Source organism: Astatotilapia calliptera, chromosome 18 (genome assembly GCF_964374335.1).
Source record: "Astatotilapia calliptera chromosome 18, fAstCal68.1, whole genome shotgun sequence".
Lineage (NCBI taxonomy): Eukaryota > Metazoa > Chordata > Actinopteri > Cichliformes > Cichlidae > Astatotilapia > Astatotilapia calliptera.
Window position 1 is genome coordinate 15,422,297 of NC_137439.1, and position 18,641 is coordinate 15,440,937.

At 41.1% G+C, this 18,641-nt stretch overlaps 2 protein-coding genes across 5 annotated transcripts in view; both read right to left on the minus strand.

Annotated features, from left to right (window-relative positions):
* Positions 1 to 758, minus strand: part of b4galt2 (UDP-Gal:betaGlcNAc beta 1,4- galactosyltransferase, polypeptide 2) — a 242,927-nt gene extending 242,169 nt beyond the window's left edge. For 3 of the 4 annotated variants that reach the window (XR_013903028.1, XR_013903026.1, XR_013903027.1), the window contains exon 1: positions 279 to 758. The gene's annotated coding sequence lies outside the window, so the exon portion shown is untranslated. The remainder of the gene's footprint in view (positions 1 to 278) is intronic. The other variant, XM_026148727.2, reaches the window with a different exon arrangement.
* Positions 759 to 2,540: 1,782 nt separating this feature from the next.
* atp6v0b (ATPase H+ transporting V0 subunit b) lies at positions 2,541 to 9,862 on the minus strand. The gene is made up of 8 exons (XM_026150444.2): positions 9,572 to 9,862; positions 8,745 to 8,793; positions 6,901 to 6,984; positions 5,684 to 5,761; positions 5,433 to 5,502; positions 5,195 to 5,246; positions 4,008 to 4,198; positions 2,541 to 3,590 (listed from the first exon to the last, which is right to left on the minus strand). The coding sequence occupies exons 1-8, from the start codon at positions 9,654 to 9,656 to the stop codon at positions 3,564 to 3,566; spliced, it is 636 nt and encodes a 211-aa protein (XP_026006229.1). The 5' UTR covers positions 9,657 to 9,862; the 3' UTR covers positions 2,541 to 3,563.
* Positions 9,863 to 18,641: the final 8,779 nt, after the last annotated feature.

Genomic DNA, 18,641 nt, shown 5'->3' on the forward strand with positions numbered 1-18,641 from the left:
GGTTCATTTACTGTAGAAGATCAGTGATGGGAGGCTCAATGAAGCCTAGTATGGCGGGTGTAAAGATGCTTCTGGTTTGTGGGAATGTGCATGATAACAAAAGAGGGGTAAGGAGCATTGCATTGCGAGAATATTTCCACAATATCCACAAACTCAGTGAAATGTTGAAAAGCTGCAGGAATTATGCGGAATTAAGTGTGCAAATAGCAACAAAGGAAAAAGCGTGTGTACGATGCTTTATGAAACAATGCATCCCAGAAAGCAGATGGAGCACCTACCTTGATGTTGTCAGGCGGATACTTGTATCTGTGCATCTTCTCTGCTGGAGCACTACAAACTGTTCACATCATCCGAGGGAGAGAGAAAAAATAATAAAAAATATTTTTTAAACTCTCAATAAGCATTTAGTTTGAAAAATCTGGGGGACAAAAGAAAACACAAAAAGCTAGAAGCTCAGCTCGACTCTGCTCGGGATAACTACACTGTTTTCCCACAGACTGGCTATTATGTCTGCTCTTCATCAGGGAAAAAGCTTCATGTTGTAGCATTACGCTAGTCAAACGTTAACGCAAGCGCTGACGATATTCTACCGCAAACCGGGAAGAAGAGAGATGCTCTGCTCGTGATTTCCCGTCATCCCGCTGTGTTTTGATGATGATGTTAAGAAAGCAGAGAAAGGATGCTCTCAGGATGTGGCAGCAAGCAGGTCCTTTCGCTCCTGCTGCCTACGGAAGCCTGCGCGCTCCGGGTTTTCCTTCGCTTTTTTTTCCTGATACAAGGCGTGCTGATAATTTAGTATCCAGCTTTTGCCAGCTATTATTATTAGTATGCTGCAGTCATGAGCAAAATAATAATTGTAAGATTTTTTTGAACGATACCCAATACAAGGGAAGTTCAAAAAAGTGATAAAGTCTACATTTAAATTTACAGAGAGACAGATACTTAAAGTAAAAATAATAATATATTTCTAAAATCCCTTTAAATTTGTTTTAAACCCATTTTCTACAAGTTCGGTATGACCGTATAAATATTGGTAAATCCAAGCTTTAAATAGAACAAAATAAAGTGTTGTAAAGGCTAGACAATTACAGGCAGGCTAACTCCGCCCCACTTGCGTTTAGCCTAATTGAGACCTTTTACAAGATTATCTTTAACTCTAAACATCCAAAGTTTAATGGGTTGCTTTGTTGTTGTTTGTTTGTTTTTTCTCTCTATTTTTTCACTTTTACTTCTTTTTGACACTTAAATTGTGGTGTTCAAACACTTTAATTGACCACATGATCTATTTAAAATGTTGCTACATACTTGTAATCGTGCTTTATTTTGTTTATTTATTTTTGACTTTGGTGGCATTTTTAGAGCTGAGATGGTTTGGACATGTGCTGGGGAGAGATATTGGATATACTGGACAAAATATGTTGATGATGAAGATGTCAGGAACAGAGGTAGACTACCGAGAAGATTTTCAAAATCAGCTTTGATGGGCACATTTTAGAGGTCAGCAAACTGATTGTAAGTTTAAAACATTACAGTATATTACGCCACGGTTGTAGGGCTTTCATTGTGATGAAATCATTATTCTTCAACTGCGCAAACTGAAAGATGGATATTAATGTTTAGCTGAGACGTTAACAGGACAAAAAAAAAACTATTTCCTCAAGAAAGTTTTCAGCAGCTGTTTTATCAAGGCAGATGCTGTGGATTTCAGAGCCATCTAGTGGAAACAAGTACAAACTGCAAAGAGTAAAGCGGCCTTTTCATTGGCCTGGGTGACAATATGCTCACATTTAATGAAGACAAACACAGAAAAAGCCACCAGAGATCTCGATTGATTCATTTTATTTTCCTCAAGGACATTTATGAAGGCAGAAACAAAAATCTGATTCTGTTTTTATTATACACAATTTTGAAAAATGAATTATTTTCCAAGTCACCATCACGTCAACATAATGTACACACAGTACCACCTACAGTCACTGAAAGCCCGGGGTTTGGTACACAGCCTGGTTCTCCAAAGGCATCTTGGAGTCACATCTGATTATTATCATTTATGAGAGCAAAGACCATCTCACTGCTCCGACACCTTTGTGAGGCCAGACTTCAGTGTTTGAACTCTTGAGTATGTGGAGGGAAAATTTCAAGAAACCAAAACCAAAAACAGGACAATTCACAAAAAAGCCGTGGTCTGTCAGCTCTGTGGAATGATGATCAAAAACATAAGACGTTTTCAAGCTATGTTTACACACACACACACACACACACACACACACACACACACACACACACACACACACACACACACACCACCATTACAGCATTTTCTCATTTTAGGCTAAACTCAATTTTATGTTACTGGTAGCTTAGAAAATAATCATTTACACCACCCAAAAGGCTGCTTTTCAACATCTACCCACAGACAACTGAGATTTAAAACATAAATGAATGAAACTTTAAGGAATGTTGAACATAAATGAGAAGAGTTGACATTTTCACACAAGACAAAACTAACATTCAAAAGAAAAGTTTCAATGAAATGAAGATTTGGCTGCAAAATTTGGATGTTTTATTATTATGAATCAGCAAATATAACAGAGTCAGAGATTTGGACCCTTGTTAAATGACAGTAATACCACAGGAAAAGGTAAAACTGGGTATTAATGGTGGTAAAGATTTTACTTTCCTTTCTAGTAACTGACTAGGACAGCAATAAGCTTCTTCTTTTGTTTTACTTCAAGCAAACACTATATCCAACTACAGGAAAGGATCACGACTCTAATAAAAGTGAAGTCAATTGGGAAGTTCTGGCTGCCGGATACGACCGCAAGACTCAACATTACATTTTTAAAGACTGCAGGAAATCTATATGTGATTTGACCAAATTTGACCTCCCATTGAGCCACCCAACCTTAGTGATCAGGAAGCCTGATAAATACTGTATTATGGCTGCTGTGTGGGTTAGGACCATCAGCCTATCAGCAAAGAACAGATTTTAAAAAAAGGAAACAGATCTGACAGACCAGGCTACAAACACAATGACAAACATCCTCATGCTTCACAGGAAAAAAAGATCACATGTCCTGCGCGCGCGCACACACGCACACACACGCACACGCACACACACAGTTTTTCAAATACTCCAGTCTAATTTTTAACTACCATTCAACAAGAGCGGTCAGATAAAAATGATGCAAATTAAACAGTTATCGGTGTAAACCTCTCCTTAAATGCAGAGTGAATCTGTCCGTCTAGCCACTCCTCAGACTGCCCCGTTTACTTCTACTGCTCATCAGGCTAAATCATCACAGAGTTCACTCATTTTTCTTTATTTAAAAAAAAAAAAAAAAGGTATGAAATGCAAAATATGCTGTTTTCTTCAACTTTCCTTCTTCCCTTAAGAATTAAGAGCAGGGCATGGGTGTACCAACTCTTGTATGGATGTTAGTTAAAAAAAAAAAAATACCAGGCAAATAGAGACATTTAAATAATTTACGATGTATTTACACAATAATCGATCTTTTTTGTTTTGTTCCAGCGTCTGTCTTCTCAGCGTTTGAATGCACGTTCTAGTCACCCATCTTTACTTTCGACGTCTGAGGAGAAACAAAAAGCAGTTTTTAATAAACATTTACTGTAAAGAGTTATAATTTTTTAAGTCTCTGCAACAACATCTGGGCCTTTGTCCAAACAACTATGTTGTGGAAAGATTGTTATAACAAACCAAAACTAAACTAAAAACTTAGTTTGCAAAAAAATTGTAAACTGAAATAAAAAATTTTTTTAAAAAACGTGAAATTCTATCACATATTTAGAAAAAGATGTTTTAGCCTCGCTTAGATTAAAGCAAGGCTAAAACCGATAAAACTTAATGATAAGATTGTGATGATTGACAGTTTCTGACCTAAAATAATTAATAAGTGAAATTAAAAACTTCAGTTTGTGCTATGTGGCCATTATTCTCCTGTGAGGCAAAAGATGAAGGGTAAAGGCTTGCAAAAAACTGTATTTACCTGCAGAATAGCTACAATGACACCAAACAGGCCGATGGCACTTCCAAAGATTTCCACAATTAGGATCTTCACGAAGAGGCTGGCGTTCTGGGCATCTGCCAAAGCGGCTCCGCTGCCCACGATGCCGACACAGATGCCACAGAAGAGGTTGGAAAAGCCCACAGTCAGACCAGCTCCAAACATGGAGTAACCTAATAGGACAGAAAACAAAATGAGTCACAGTTCAACCTGAGTAACTCACAATGGAGTCGTCTACATCGTCGTCGTTTCACATCACCACATTCATCTGATTGGCCTTCATCTTAGTTTCATCTGTACAACGAATTCTTTTCCCCCAGAACTGTGCAGACTCTTTTAGTTGTTTTCTGACCTTCCTGTTCCTCCACCTTGTTGTAAACTCTCTGTACATTCATAAAGGTATGCCTGGATTGTAGACTGTAACACCAGTAAACATTTATCTTAAACATGGAAATAATTCTGCGATCATTCTTGTGAGACCTTCGTTGAGCTGGTCAGTGCATTGGGCTCAGTGCTGTAACTCAGGTGGTAGAGCAGGTCACCTACTAACCAGAAGTTCGATCCCAGTCTGCTCCAGTCTGCATGCCAAAAATCCTTGGGCAAGATACTAACCCTATGTTGCTCTAAGATGCATCCATCAGAGTATGATTGCGTGTGTGAATGTTAGATGGTGTGATTGGGTGAATGAACAAGTTGTGTAAAAGCGCTTAAACTGCTCAGGTAGAGTAGAAAAGCACTATATAAGACCCAGTCCATTTACCAATTTTAAGACTCAACCAGATTGCAGATTTGCCCACTAAAATTTTCCATCTATGACAGGTTTATTTTGGCTTGGGGTTGTTTTCAGCCTAATGATGACACCCTCGCTTGCATAGATTCTCTTTGAACAGAATATTGAGATCTCCAGTAAACAGCAACCAAATACAAAGTCAACAATTGAAATCAACTCTGGATCTTTTGTCCTCCTAATCCTTCATGAAATTAAAAGGGCACAGGCCTCACCTGGGCACTGACTGCTTGTCAGTCCAGTTAATTTTGAGCCTCTGAAAATGGGGGCCTATGTATAAACAGGGCTGAAATTCTATTATTGTTATTATTATTATTTATTTTTAAAACCCTAGAATTAAAGGTGAGATTTTCCTATTTCAGTCAGGAGTCTCTTTTCTTACCAGCTTGGTAGTTTCGTGCCCCAATAGTCTCAGGAGTCGTTCCACTGAAGTTCTGTAAGACGAAATAAATCATTTCAGAATCCTTATTCCGGGCTCTACAATGACATTTCACTTGTTTTTGTCTCTTACAACTGCAGCTTAATTTCAAGGTGTCGCTGTCCTCTGTGCAGGCTTCCTTGCATCATTTATGAATTTTTTAAAAAAAGGCTTCCTCAATCATCAAAAATGTGTTCCTTACCTCGGCCATATTGCTGATGACAATAGCCATGATGATTCCATAGATTGCAACAGCTTCACAGAAGATAATGCTGGGGGGAGAAACAGAATAAGCAAGGGTCACCGTCTCTGCAAAACACTGCTTTGGACCTGCAGCAATAAACTGATGTTACTGGTGCTAGATGGAACCATAATTCACTGAATGCCCTTCTTAGCAACGTACAGCTGTTGACGGGAACAAAACAGACAAGTGCTCTCTTTGACGGGGCTTACCTGACCAAATTTTTGGTTTTGATTCGTGGAGCCTTGACGCCACCACCAATAATGCTAGAGCCAGTGACGTAGATCCCCCTAGGAAAACAAGCGGAAAGAAAAACAACATCACTTACAAAAACATTTTAATGTTACAGAAAAGTCAACAGTTGGTATAAATGGAAACAGGAGAAGCATAAAAACACAACATGAGTTAAATGACTACCATTATTGAGCTTCACTCTAAAACGACCCATTTACACGTAGTATAAATACACATCTTCTGTGATCCAAACGGTTTTCAATGCACTCGAGACTTGTAATGATGCAAAAACAAGGTAAAAAGGATCCGTTTCAACACACAGTGGCAGCACATTTTTCATCTAATGCACTTAATGGGATAAAATACTAAACAATAAAAAGGAGCTCAAGGTAGGCAATTAAATGAAAATAAATCTTCTGAACACTGATCCAAAATAAGCAGCCAGCCCAGAGACTTGTAGGTAATATGTGTGAAAACAAATAAGACGATGTATTTCTCATTAATTCCAAATGACAGGAATGTGTAGGACAATCATGCAGAAGAGATAAGTTATTCAGTGTGTAAATCAAAATTATTAAGCAAACACAGGAATCATTTTGTAATCCAGGAACCTGTGGATCGGCAGGTGGCGGTTTTTCCCCACAGACCACTGGCTGTAGCTGGCCTTTACCTGCAGCTGTTCAGCCAAATCTGCTTTAAAGGAATTCGGTTAGAGTTCTCAGAAGATCTGTGGTTCGATTCCCGAGTCTTCTAGTCTACATTTTGAATTCTTCTTTAAGATAACGAACCGCAAACTGCCCCGAAAAAACGGATCAATGTTAGTGTGTGAAATATATAGGTGTGCAAAGTCCATAAAATAAAGTGCTGTGTAAGTAGGTGAATGTGGTATTTTATGTGTAATTTCTGCAATTTATTATTTCACAATCGAAAACTCTGAATACAAAACAAGAAACTTGTCCAAACATCTATTTTTCACTTCACACAGTTTCAGATTTTACAGTTCTACATTTACACCTGTTGTTTTAAAAAGTAAGGTCAAAGGTTTTAGGGAACAGCACTTTTTTTTTTTACTCCTCTTATGTTGAAACAAGACAACTGACAGAGTTTGGCATTTTGTGTAAAATTATGCTCATGTTTTGTAATCAAACATAGCCAGCCATGGATACTAGTATGCACTTAAAGAAGTCTTACTTACCAGGCAGCTCCCACCACAGACAACGAGATGGCCAAACCAATGCCCAGATTGGCCCACATGAAAGGAGAAGTCTCTGTCAGGAACCTGCGAGTAAAGAAGTAAAGCTCACTCAGCCTCAATTTTATAACAACATCATTGTTTGCAATACCTTTTAAAAACACGATGTACACTCTGTTTTAAACTCTAACCTTTTTCTCAACAGTCTGTTAAAATAAATACCTGTAGTGGATAAATCCAAGCTATGCCCTCTTCAAGTAGTAGATGGAAACCACTTCATGCGTTTCTTTCACATCCCAAATTTATTTGGGGAAAGTACAGACAGACCTCAAAAATGTCTCCAGTGACACATTCACTGTTACTTTCACTTTCAACATATACAAATTATCTTGGAAAATGTCTGATCAGCCAAGTGAAACGGATTGGTGCCTCACTATCACTCTGCAAAAAGGGAAAAGGCGGGCCCTGAATCTGTCAAAGAGGAAACAGGCAACGTAGACTAGCTTATGTTGTAAGGCATGTCTCTGTACATTTACAATTGTGCAATGTGGGAAAGGCAGTGCTGTTTTATAACTTTTATTACCCAGAATGTCAATATAATATTTTTCCTGGTAGAACCACTTATAAAATATAACTAAAACAACAGACTAGATGTCAAACAAGGTCAAAAATCATCACTTTCTTAATTCTTTCAGTTGCCCAATTTAGGTGGATCACCTGCCTCTATTTCACCCTATCCCTAGGACCCTCATCTGTCACACCAGCCCTCTGCATGTCTCCATCCATGAAATCTTCGTCTTTTCCTCCTGCCTGGCAGCTACATAGTCAACATCCTTTGTGCAATATATCCCCCCATTTGCCCCTTTTTCAAACCATCTCAGCCTTGCCTCTCTAACTTCATCTCCAAACTGCTTGACCTGAGCTGGTCCTCTCATTTCTAATCATGCCCATTCTGGTCACTCCCAATGAAAATCTTAACATCTTCTACTCTGCCACCTGTCTTTTTTCTTTTTTTTTTTTTAAGTGAAAACCATCTTGAAACCATACACCATTGAAAGTCTTACTACCATCTTGTAAATCTTCCCTTTCATTCGTGCTGCTATCCTTCTGTCACAAATCACCTCTGACACTCCTGCCCTCCTCCTTTCTGCATTCTCTTCTTCACCTCTCTTGTGTACACTCCATTGGCTTTGTATGGTTGACCCCAGGTATTTAAACTCATTGACCTTTGTTACCTCTTCAGCGTTACACCCATCTCCCTCTCATTCACTCACACTCACATGTATTCTGTCTTGCTTCCACTCAACTTCATTCCTCTTCTCTCCAGAGCATACCCCCACCTACTCTCACTACACATCACAATGTCATATGCAAACATCATAGTCGGCAGAGACTCTTGTCTGATCTCATCTGTCACTGCGACAAGGAGGAGCTCAGAGCGGATCCCTGATCCCACCTTAGCCATCTGTCACTCCTAGCAGACACACCTCACCACTGTCTAGCTGTCCTAAAACATGTTCTACACCACCCTGACTTCTTCACGCAGTACACAGTTCCTCTCTTGGCATCCCATCATATGCTTTCTCGAGATCCACAGTGAACCTCACTCTGACCTTCTCTATAATTCTCCATCAACAGTCACAAAGCAAACATCTGTACAGCTCTTCCTCAGCATTAAGTCATAGTGCTACTAACTGATCATCACGTCTCTTCTTAACCTACCTTCAACAACTCTTTCCTATAGAAAAATGGTGTGGCACGTTAACTTTATCCCTCGGATACTAATGATTTTAGAGTATATATGAATCTTTACCTCCAGACAGCAGCTGTGTACAAAGAATACTTACCATGCCACATCAAAGCGGAATCCCAGGTCAAATATAGTGTAGCAGATCCCTGTGGAAACAGTGACGGTCATTTTTAGGCATATGTGGGAAAAACACGGTAACACTTTAAAGATGAGCCATTTAGTCGACCCGTGTGTATTTCTGCATGAGTAATCTTGTGTTTTGCAGGTTGCGTGAAACACAGTCACACTTCTGTTCTAAAAGAAGCTGCAGCTTCGGTGTGACCACTCACACTCACGTGAAAACCACTGTAGTTCCTACCCAGCACAGTCAGCTGGACACACAAACACCTAGACAGCTAACCTTAGCACGGCGCAAACAGACGACTTCAAACTAAAATAAGAAAAGCGATCCAAGCATGGTAAAATATTTCCAAATCATACAAGGTGTGACACTAATAAAAATAAAATACAATCACTAACATCCAACGTTAAAACCTCTGAAAATTTCTGTTATGAGAGTACGCTGTAAGCTAACTACCCTTAGCTAACAGCATGCTAGCCAGATGCTAACTTAAACCGTGTTGTTTATATAATATGAGCACACAGCGATTTTTAAAAATACATTCAACAACGAATTGGGTTTTCATGTATCCCTCTTATCATGCATTAGTAAACCATTTTTTCCATATGCTAACTAACCTATCGACTATCCCAGTATTTAGACGGGTCCTGAAGTACAGCTGTCAAACATACCAAAAAAAAATCACAATGTCACGAAGAGACAACGATTAAATACACGACCATTACTGCAAATTACATGAAATATATATTTTCATTCATTCATTTAGCTATTATTAGGCATTTTCCTGTAAAATAAAACCTTACCAACGATTAGTATGGTGCTCCAGAAGGCCAAAGTGACCCCCGTGTAAAGAATGGCGTGTCCGTTCATCATCCACTCTAGTAGCATCTACCCACCGGGTTAACCTGCTGGATCAGCAAGATCTACTTGGCCCAAATTTCAAATCTGATGCCAGTACAGCCCAGGTAGCGATATAATGCAGTTTTACGAAGCGCTATCAGTCGATGGAGGAGGAAGAGAATCAAAAAGAGAAGCTGGGTGATGTCAGCTGATCCGGCTCGACTAGCATGTGACCCAGGAAGGAAGGGAGGGAGGGCTGCGTTCGCTTACGTTTTTACTTTACCCACTGTCGCTTTAAAACAAGCGTTTAAAGCACTCTTTGTGTTGAATTTACTCGGTAATTATTCCACCGTAACTTACACAAATATAGAGTTAAATAAAACAAAACGACACCCAACCAAGGCAAAAGAGGTTTAAATATCCTCGAAGATAGTATCCGAAACCGGAGTGTTGACTGCAGCGCGCACAGTGGCCGAAAGATGTCACTGTTGAAATATATATGGCGCAAAGGCAACAAGACTGCAGTGTACACGATTTATAAAGGAAAAACCCAATCAATACTAAGTCTATTTGACTGTTCATTTTTATCCTATAATTAAATATAGTTAACTTGATAGGACATGTGCAAGACAATAACTTCATCCTTAGACCACGAGGGACACTATTATTTTTCAATAAGTGCAAAAATGCTGTGATGGAAATGTTATGGTCTTTGTAATAACCTGATATCATCTGAATAATTATGGGAGATTTGGGACCAACATGTTGAGCAGTTGTGTTTTGGATAAATGTTACATATTTTTCCTCTTGCAGTACTTAAGATATCAAATCAAGGCCAGGGGGCAGGGAAGCTGTTCCCATGACACATGGTAGGGAAACACAACAGTAAGACACTTCATGTTGGCTTTTTTCTTTAATTCATTACCTGTTTGAAACTTTGTTTGTTTGCTAAGCCACTTAACACCAACCTGTAAATAATTCAGGCATCGAAATGACACTTAACTCCAACCGGTGTTTCATTCACACATGATACTTAGCAAAGAACAGATTTAACAGTTGCATATTCACACACTTTGCTACTAGCAGCCTGTTGCAAAAGTACAACATTTCTTAGGTTGAATCTACAAAAAATGCCAAATATAACACAGTTTTATATTCATTGGCACTGACAAGGTGATTCCCAAAGATCTATTGGCTGAAAACTTGGTACATATTGGCATGGCAAAAAAACTGAGGAAGCTAAACAATTGGGGGACAAAAGAAGATATTTCAGACTTGGATGTAATTATAAATGCAGAAAGGAACCATCACATCCACTATGTAGCAACATCTCAAAAAATAAAATTGTCAATACTTTCAGTGTTCAGAAATGCAGTGATCCTAAACATACTGCAAATGCAGTAAAAACATACCTCGATTGAAAACCACACAATGAAACACTATTAGTCATGGACTGGCCTCCCCAGAGGGGAGAGATGCTTGATCCATGTCTCAAGTCAGTATTTGGTATGACCATGGCCATACCAAATACTGACTTTCAAACGTATTAGAATTGCATACAGTATTGTGCATATGTATATAAAATAAAACACATTTCTATTTGCAAGCACTATCTGCCTTGTTGCAAGTGTTCTGTCACAGATGACTAATTCTTACATTATTTGAAAGCTAGACACTGTGCTTTGACGCTCTCGGTGTACTCTCAGTATACTCCAGATTTCTGTTGAGGTATGTCTGCTCATCCTTTTAGAACTGTATAAAAGATTTCCTGTGTGTTTCAGCTGAAATACAATAGTATACAAGAACGTATGAAGCACTCTATCACCAAAGCCTTAAATGAAAGTTTTGAAGTTTTGAAGTTAATCCTAGTAATCCTTTTTTTGTTTGTTTTTTCAACTACTGTGAAATTTAGAAGAAAAACAATAACCTTGCATCAAATGAAAATGCCATGACACTGCGTTACTCATTATCTATAAAAGCTATTTTTCTTGAACTGTTTCTTTCATTTTCACTGATCTGTATACTTTTTTTTTTGCTGAGCTATACATCTTCAAAAAACTATCAAAATGCAATACTGAAGCACTGTTATATCTCTATGTGGAGTTTTTGAATTAATGTTGAACTTCTTTTTAGTGATGAGCCACCAGTTCTTTATCTGTTATTCTTCTTATAGACTCATCTTCATTAAAATGCAGATGAATGAACTGCACATCAAGTATGTTTTTATGACAAAATCCACCAAAGCAGGCCTACAGCTAGGATTTGGGAAGCTACACCATTGATAACAAAATGACATTTGCATGTGTGATAACATAACGTGTGTCATGTCAAACATGTCTCTCAGCAACATGAAAAGAAGCAAAAAAAAAAATAATCCCCCATAAACCAGTTTTCCATGTGACTGACAGCTCAGAGCCAAAAGCAATTCAGAAGTCTGATTCTCCCTTTTCATTAATTTCAAGTTGAACAGCGACAAGGGGCAGTACCCTCCATGGAGAAGGAGGCTAGAGGGCAAGATCAAAGTAGCACGGAGGGAGGTTAGCCAACTAACGGAGTTGCAGCAAGGTGCGACAAAGAAGGTGCATAAGAAATACAGCAAGCTGTCCATACCTCAGGCCTTGGAAACTGCCAAGCAAAGACTTACAGCCTTGGCCAGCCGCTTGAGGAGGTACACCAGAGAGATAGAAGGCAGGAGAATAAACCAGCTGTTCTCCACAGAACCAGCAAAGGTGTACTCTCAGTGGCAAGGGAACAATAAGAGAACAGCACCACCAAGGCTGGAGACGGAGCAATACTGGAAGAGCATATGGGAGAAGGATGCAACCCATAACGGCAATGCTCAGTGGCTAGAGGATCTGAGGGCAGACCACAGCGACCTCCCTGAACAGGGTCCAGTAACCATCACAGTGGAAGATATCCAAGAAAGGGTCTCCAGTATGAAGAGTTGGACAGCACCAGGGCCCGACATGGTTCACGCCTACTGGCTGAAGAAGCTGACTGCACTCCACGAGCGTCTGGCAGCACAAATGAACCAGCTGCTAGTTAACGAGAGACACCCGGAATGGCTAACTGAAGGCCGGACGGTCCTGATCCCCAAGGACCCCAAGAAGGGACCGGTCCCCTCCAACTACCGACCAATAACCTGCCTCAGTACTACATGGAAGCTCCTGTCAGGCATCATATCGGCTAAGATGAACAGGCACATGGGTCAATACATGAGCGGGACACAGAAAGGAATTGGCAAGAATACCAGAGGTGCAAAACACCAGCTACTGGTAGACAGAACAATCAGCCGAGACTGCAAGACCAGACTGACCAACCTGTGCACTGCCTGGATTGATTACAAGAAGGCCTATGACTCAATGCCCCACAGCTGGATACTGGAATGCCTAGAATTGTACAAGATCAATGGGACCCTAAGAGCCTTCATCAGGAACTCAATGGGGATGTGGCGTACAACACTAGAGGCCAACTCCAAGCCCATAGCACAAGTTACCATCAAGTGCGGGATCTACCAAGGAGATGCTCTGTCCCCACTGCTGTTCTGCATAGGCCTGAACCCCCTCAGTGAGATCATTAACAAGACTGGCTACGGATACCGACTACGGAACGGAGCAGTTGTCAGCCACCTCCTGTACATGGATGACATCAAGCTGTATGCCAAGAGTGAACGAGACATCGATTCACTGAACCACACTACCAGGCTATACAGCAATGACATTGGAATGTCGTTCGGACTGGAGAAGTGTAGTCGGATGGTAACAAAGAGAGGGAAGGTAGTCAGAACTGAGGGGATTGAACTACCAGAAGGCAACATTGCAGACATAGAGGACAGTTACAAGTACCTGGGGATCCCGCAGGCAAATGGGAACCATGAAGAGGCCGCTAGAAAGGCTACAACCACCAAGTACCTGCAGAGGGTCAGGCAAGTCCTGAGGAGTCAGCTGAATGGTAAGAACAAGATCCGGGCCATCAACACGTACGCCCTGCCCGTGATCAGGTACCCTGCTGGGGTAATAGGCTGGCCAAAGGAGGAGATAGAAGCCACTGACATAAAGACAAGAAAGCTCCTTACCATGCATGGAGGGTTTCACCCCAAGTCCAGCACCCTGAGGCTGTACGCTAAGCGGAAGGAAGGGGGCCGGGGACTGGTGAGTGTCAGCACCACAGTCCAGGATGAGACAAGGAACATCCAAGAATACATTGGGAAGATGGCCCCAACTGACCGAGTGCTCAGTGAATACCTCAGGCAGCAGAAACCCAAGAAAGAGGAGGGAGACGAGGAACCATCATGGAAGGACAGGCCCCTGCACGGTATGTACCACCGGCAGATAGAGGAGGTGGCTGATATCCAGAAATCCTACCAGTGGCTGGACAAAGCTGGACTGAAAGACAGCACAGAGGCACTAATCATGGCAGCACAAGAACAAGCTCTGAGTACAAGATCCATAGAGGCTGGGGTCTATCACACCAGGCAAGACCCCAGGTGCAGGCTGTGTAAAGATGCCCCAGAGACAATCCAGCACATAACAGCAGGGTGCAAGATGCTAGCAGGCAAGGCATACATGGAACGCCATAACCAAGTGGCCGGCATAGTGTACAGGAACATCTGTGCCGAGTATAACCTGGAAGTCCCGAGGTCAAAATGGGAGATGCCCCCAAGGGTGGTGGAGAATGACCGAGCTAAGATCCTGTGGGACTTCCAGATACAGACGGACAAAATGGTGGTGGCTAACCAACCGGACATAGTGGTGGTAGACAAACAGAAGCAGACGGCCGTAGTGATCGATGTAGCGGTTCCGAATGACAGCAATATCAGGAAGAAGGAACACGAGAAGCTGGAGAAATACCAAGGGCTCAGAGAAGAGCTCGAGAGGATGTGGAGGGTGAAGGTAACGGTGGTCCCCGTGGTAATCGGAGCACTAGGTGCGGTGACTCCCAAGCTAGGCGAGTGGCTCCAGCAGATCCCGGGAATAACATCGGAGATCCCTGTCCAGAAGAGCGCAGTCCTGGGAACAGCTAAGATACTGCGCAGGACCCTCAAGCTCCCAGGCCTCTGGTAGAGGACCCGAGCTTGAAGGATAAACCGCCCGCAGGGGCGTGCTGGGTGTTTTATATATATATATATATATATATATATATATATATATATATATATATATATATATATATATATATATACACATATAGTATATACACTGGGTGAATGTGCAGTAGTAGCAGCAAGCAGGTGAATTCTGTACATTAATATGAATAGACATCTGACTATTTTACAGGATAGACAATATAAACATATTTAAAATTAAAGGAATTGAAATGTACATTGTACATTGTACATTGTGCCTTGGTTTAGTGTCTGGAAGAGTCCTGTCTCAGTCAATTATAGATGATGTGAGAGGGCGGGTGTGTGTGTTTAGGGCACGGATGGCTTGGGGATAGAAGCTCCTCTTGAGTCTCTCTGTCCTTGCCCGGAAGATGCGGAACCTTCTACCAGATTGCAGAAGTTGGAACAGTTTGTTGCCAGGATGGGACGGGTCCTTCAGTATCTGCGCTGCTCTAGTCCGGCATCTCCTGGTGTAGGTGTCCTGAAGCGGGGGGAGAGCAATCCTGCAGCAGCGTTCTGCTGTACGGATCACTCTCTGGAGAGCTTTTTGGTCCTTCACACAGCTGTTCCCGAACCACGATGTCATGTTCTGTGTGAGGATGCTCTCCACAGCGCCTGTATAGAAAATCCTGAGGATCTTTGGAGAGACCCTGAACTTCCTCAGTTGTCGTAGGTGATACAGGTGCTGCCTAGCCTTTTTGGTCTGGACCTGAATGTGGGCAGCCCATGTCAGGTCTGAGGAGATGTGGACACCAAGATACTTGAAGGACTGCACCCTCTCCACTGGAGCTCCATTGATGATAATGGGCTTGTAGTCTCTGTGCTGACCCCTTCTGAAGTCCACCACCAGCTCCTTGGTCTTGCTGACGTTCAGCATTTCCCCTGAAATGAGGCTTTTGAACTTTGGTTGTCTGGTTTTGTACCCTGGATTGATTATAATAAAGTGTAATGCATTGCTTTTTGAATCTGTGAACATACCAACACTCTCTAAAACATTTCTTTTCAGCAGAAAATAAAGCCTCATCCTGCATTTCTCCTCATTTAAGACGTATAAATGTTCCACTTTAATGCTGCTTAGAGACTGCTTTATAATCACTGAAAGATAAAAATTTTTAAAAAAAAGCCCAGCTTCTAACAGTGTCTGCCATGAAAGTTATGACGGAAAAAACCACAACTCCTACTTCTCCCAGAAATCGACTAATATGGTAGCACTTAGCAAACTAGAGCAGAGGCAGCGTTTTCTAAAGAGAGGGTTTAAGACTAGCTGTTGAAACTGGGGATACTAGAGTTCATTCTATGTTTATTTACAGCTGTTGAACACATTTTTAACATAACCCCGGGATGTTTTTCTCTTATCCAACAAAAATCCTGTGAAGTGGAAAAACAAATTACTAAAAATGCCCGGACTTTATAATTGCTTACATTTTGTGCAGTTTCTGACATGTTATCATGATTTCTCCTCTAAAGTAGTCCAAAGAACATGATTTTCACCCCCTATAACTCCTGACCATGATTTTAGCATGTGTGGACTATTAACTAATTACTTACAGAAAGTACAGCCTCATTCACTTGTAGGGTTTTACATATCAGGGTAAAATGAAAAAAATCTTTGGTAAGTCTTAGTAAGTCTTAAAATAAATTAAATACAACCTCAGATGAATGAAAACTGAGAATAATTAAAGAAAGAAAGAAAGAAAGAAAGAAAGAAAGAAAGAAAGAAAGAAAGAAAGAAGCTTCTCAGATGAGAGGTTAAACATCTTCAAGGCCAAAGGAGCTTGCAAAGAAAAGCGTCTGGACTTCTTTAAGTACTTAAGTACTTTTCTTTGCAAGCTCCTTGGACTACAACGACCTGGACGACTGAAAACCTTCACAGACCAATAATGTTATTATTCAATTAATTATAACATAATAAAGATCATCTGGTCGTTAAGAAGCCTTAAAGTTTGGTAAATACAACCTCAGATCAACTGTGAAACTCTATCGTTGTTTTTTAACAACAGCTAAGCCAAATATTTACAAATTAAGTACTCTAAGTCATGTGACAAAAAGGTTTTACTGTCATGGCCTGGGTCTAGGGACCCAGGGCTCATGTATTTTAGTGTATGTTTATGTTTATATTTTCCGTGTGGTATTTTGATTTTCTCTCCTTTTTTCTCCTGGTTTCTCCGTGTGAGCTTCCGGATGTTTTGGTTCGCTGAGGAGACTGCGAACCCGGAAGTGTTTCTTCACTCGAGACAGCCACACCTGCCGCTCGTCCTCCTCTGCCAGCTGCAGCAGATTACACTCGTCAAGGGAGCGGTATTTAAGACTGCAGCTGAGCTGAGGCCGACGCTGGATTCTTGAGTCAGAGCGCGTCAGTACAGCCGTGGACTTTTGTATAAACCTTCGAGATAACAGATGTCCTGCTAACCTTAATGTGTTTGTGTTGCCAGGAATCTGGAGCGGAGTGTGTTTTGAAGTCACGGTGTAGGAGTTTTTTGGAGTCGCCACTTTTCACCTTTCACGGACATCTGCACTGTGTGGGATTCAGGGAGAATCGCCACAGGACCACAGTGCCTGGATTTTGTATATTGTTGTGGGTTTTCCACCCCCTGTCAATAAATCCACTGTCCTTCACTAAAAGTCTCGCGTTTGGGCCCTACTTTCACTGCAACTCCACGGTCTGCCGTCGCAGCCCGTGATCTTTATTGGACTCTGTGAAGTCCTGTGCAAAACTTAATATACCCAATGATTTGGTAACCTGTTCAATGACCTTTAGCAGCAATAACTTGAAAAAAAATGCTTTCTGCATGACTCCATCACTCTGTCACATGGTTGTGGAGGAATTTAGGTCCACTCTTCTGTACCACATTGCTTCAGTTCATTAAAATGTGTATATGCTCATGCACAGCTCTGCCACAGGATTAGAGTCAGGTTGAGTCGGCCATTAAAACACCTTAATTCTTTTCTTTTTCAGCTATTATATCATACATATGCTAAGAATATTATCCTGTTGAATGACCCAGTTTCGTCCAAGCTTTAGGACAAATGTGAGGCCTGATGACCTCACATTTGTGTGCAGTGTGTTTTGAAGTCACGGTGTAGGAGTTTTTTGGAGTCGCCACTTTTCACCTTTCACGGACATCTGCACTGTGTGGGATTCAGGGAGAATCGCCACAGGACCACAGTGCCTGATGACCTCACATTTGTCTCTAGAATACTCAGAGGAGTTAATGGTCAACTGCAAGGTGTTCAGGTCCTGTGGCTGCAAAACAAACCCAAATCATCACCACCGTGCTTGATAGTTGTTATGAGGTGTGTCCCGATGTGCTGTGTTCGCTTTTCTCCAAAAGTGTTACTGTTAGCACCAAAGCTGCACTTCTCTGTCTGAAGGACATTGTTCCAGAAGTCTTGTGGTTTGTTCAGATACAACCTTGCAAATGTAAGCAGTGCTGCCATGTTGGTGTTTTTTTTTTTTTTTAGAGAAAAGAGACTCCTGGAAACCCTTCCAAACAAGCCAAACCTGTTCAGTATTTTTTTTTTAATTGTACTGTCATTTTTTTGCAGTTCTTTGAGCATTGCACAATCTGACCTTGTGGTAAATTTGCTGATACACCCATTTCTAGGAAGAATGTGGCATTGTATCGATGCACACCTGAACCCTCCAGACCAGCAAACTGCCAAAACGTGTACTGGACATGTTCATGCATTAAATATGGCATCAGAAATAGCACACCCTTGCCTCAGATAGCTGGAACAGAAAGAATAAAGGCATGAATCAGTTAGGAAGGCACTCATAAGAGCACATTACTCCAACATGTCCAACAGATCCCTTTGATTCAGCCTGTTTAATGTTTCCTTCCATTTTGTACTTCACACAAGGTTTTACTCCCTATCTGCCAGGTCGTCTTGTCCTGTTCATTTTTTGTCTCAGCAGTCTTGAACTTTAA